This window comes from Mycteria americana, unplaced genomic scaffold (genome assembly GCF_035582795.1).
Source record: "Mycteria americana isolate JAX WOST 10 ecotype Jacksonville Zoo and Gardens unplaced genomic scaffold, USCA_MyAme_1.0 Scaffold_46, whole genome shotgun sequence".
NCBI classification, from domain to species: domain Eukaryota; kingdom Metazoa; phylum Chordata; class Aves; order Ciconiiformes; family Ciconiidae; genus Mycteria; species Mycteria americana.
Window position 1 is genome coordinate 1,237,977 of NW_027445633.1, and position 1,669 is coordinate 1,239,645.

Sequence of the window (1,669 nt, forward strand, 5' to 3'; positions counted from 1 at the left end):
GCACAGGGGGGAAGTGAGGAGACACCAGCACGGGAAAGACCAGGTCCTGCTGTTGTCCATGTCCACACAAGATATAAGTGATGGGAGCTGAGGCAAATAATTTTCTGCTGGTTTCTTTATTGTGTTCCTCACAGGGAGCCTGCCTCCATATGTATAAGAGGCTGTGGGTCAAAAAAGAAAAAAAAAAAAAAACAGGAGGGCAAAAATAGTATTACATAAAGGGAAATGATATCATCAAAGCTAAAAAGAAAAGGAGAAAGAAAGAATGACAGAAAAAAACAAACCAAACCAAAGCACAAAGTTTTGGCATTTCCTGAGATACCCTGGGAGTGCTATGAAGATGATGAACATCTTATTGATGCTGAAGTGTGATGTATTCAAATAGATTCCACAGAGCATCCTTGAGGTCCTTGTTCCTCATGCTGTAGATGAGGGGGTTCACTGTTGGAGGAACTACCGCATATGGGATTGACACCACCACATCCAGGGATGGGGAGGAGATGGAGGGGGGCTTCAGGTAGGCAAATGTGCCAGTGCTGAGAAACAAGGATACCACAGCCAGGTGAGGGAGGCACGTGGAGAAGGCTTTGTGCTGTCCCTGCTCAGAGGGGATCCTCAGCACAGCCCTGAAGATCTGCACATAGGACAGCACAATGTAAACAAAGCATCCAAAATAAAGAAAAATGCTAAGCACAAGCAGCCCAACTTCCCTGATGTAGGAACGTGAGCAGGAGAGCTTGAGGATCTGGGGGATTTCACAGAAGAACTGGTCCAGCCCATTGCCGTGGCAAACTGGTAGTGCAAATGTATTGGCCGTGTGCAGCACAGCAGTGAGAAACCCACTGCCCCAGGCAGCTGCAACCATTTTGAGACAAGCTCTGCTGCCCAGGAGGGTCCCGTAGAGCAGAGGTTTGCAGATGGCCAGATAACGATCGTATGCCATTACTGTGAGGAGAGAATACTCTGCTGTAGTCAAGAAGAGGAAGAAAAAGACTTGTGCAGCACATCCTGCATAGGAGATGTCCCTGGTGTCCCATAGGGAATTTGCCATGGATTTGGGGACAGTGGTGGAGATGGAGCCCAGGTCGAGGAGGGAGAGGTTGAGGAGGAAGAAGTACATGGGGCTGTGGAGGCGGTGGTCGCAGGCTACGGCGGTGATGATGAGGCCGTTGCCCAGGAGGGCAGCCAGGTAGATGCCCAGGAAGAGCCAGAAGTGCAAGAGCTGCAGCTCCCGCGTGTCTGCAAATGCCAGGAGGAGGAACTGGGTGGTGGAGCTGCTGTTGGACATCTGTTTACTCTGAGCAAAGGACCTGGTCAAGGAGGAAAAGGCAGTGACAAGTGAGGAGAGACTTCTCTGAGTAAACCTACTCCATGTTTCAGAGAAACAGCCCTCGTGGCCTCTGTCTTTCGAGGAAGGCCTTCGTGCAGCTCCCTGGCTTGAGCTCTGGTCTGTGCTGGGTTGGGGTGTAGTGGGGAGCAGGGGACTCCTCTGTGGAGGAATCAGTCCTGCTGTGCAGCCACAGCTAAACAGGAACCAGGAGTGATCTCAGGGTCAATTTACTCATGGTTTCAAAGAGCTTTTCAGCATTGTCCTTCCCAATTCACCCAACTGCAGAAGCGAGGTGCAAGGCTTTTGTTTTGTTTATTTTGCTCCTGTTGCCCCTCTCAC

At 50.4% G+C, this 1,669-nt stretch overlaps 1 protein-coding gene across 1 annotated transcript; it reads right to left on the reverse strand.

The window, feature by feature from the left end:
* Positions 1-352: 352 nt before the first annotated feature.
* LOC142403937 (olfactory receptor 14A16-like) lies at positions 353-1,288 on the reverse strand. The gene has a single exon (XM_075490242.1). The coding sequence runs from the start codon at positions 1,286-1,288 to the stop codon at positions 353-355; it is 936 nt and encodes a 311-aa protein (XP_075346357.1).
* Positions 1,289-1,669: the final 381 nt, after the last annotated feature.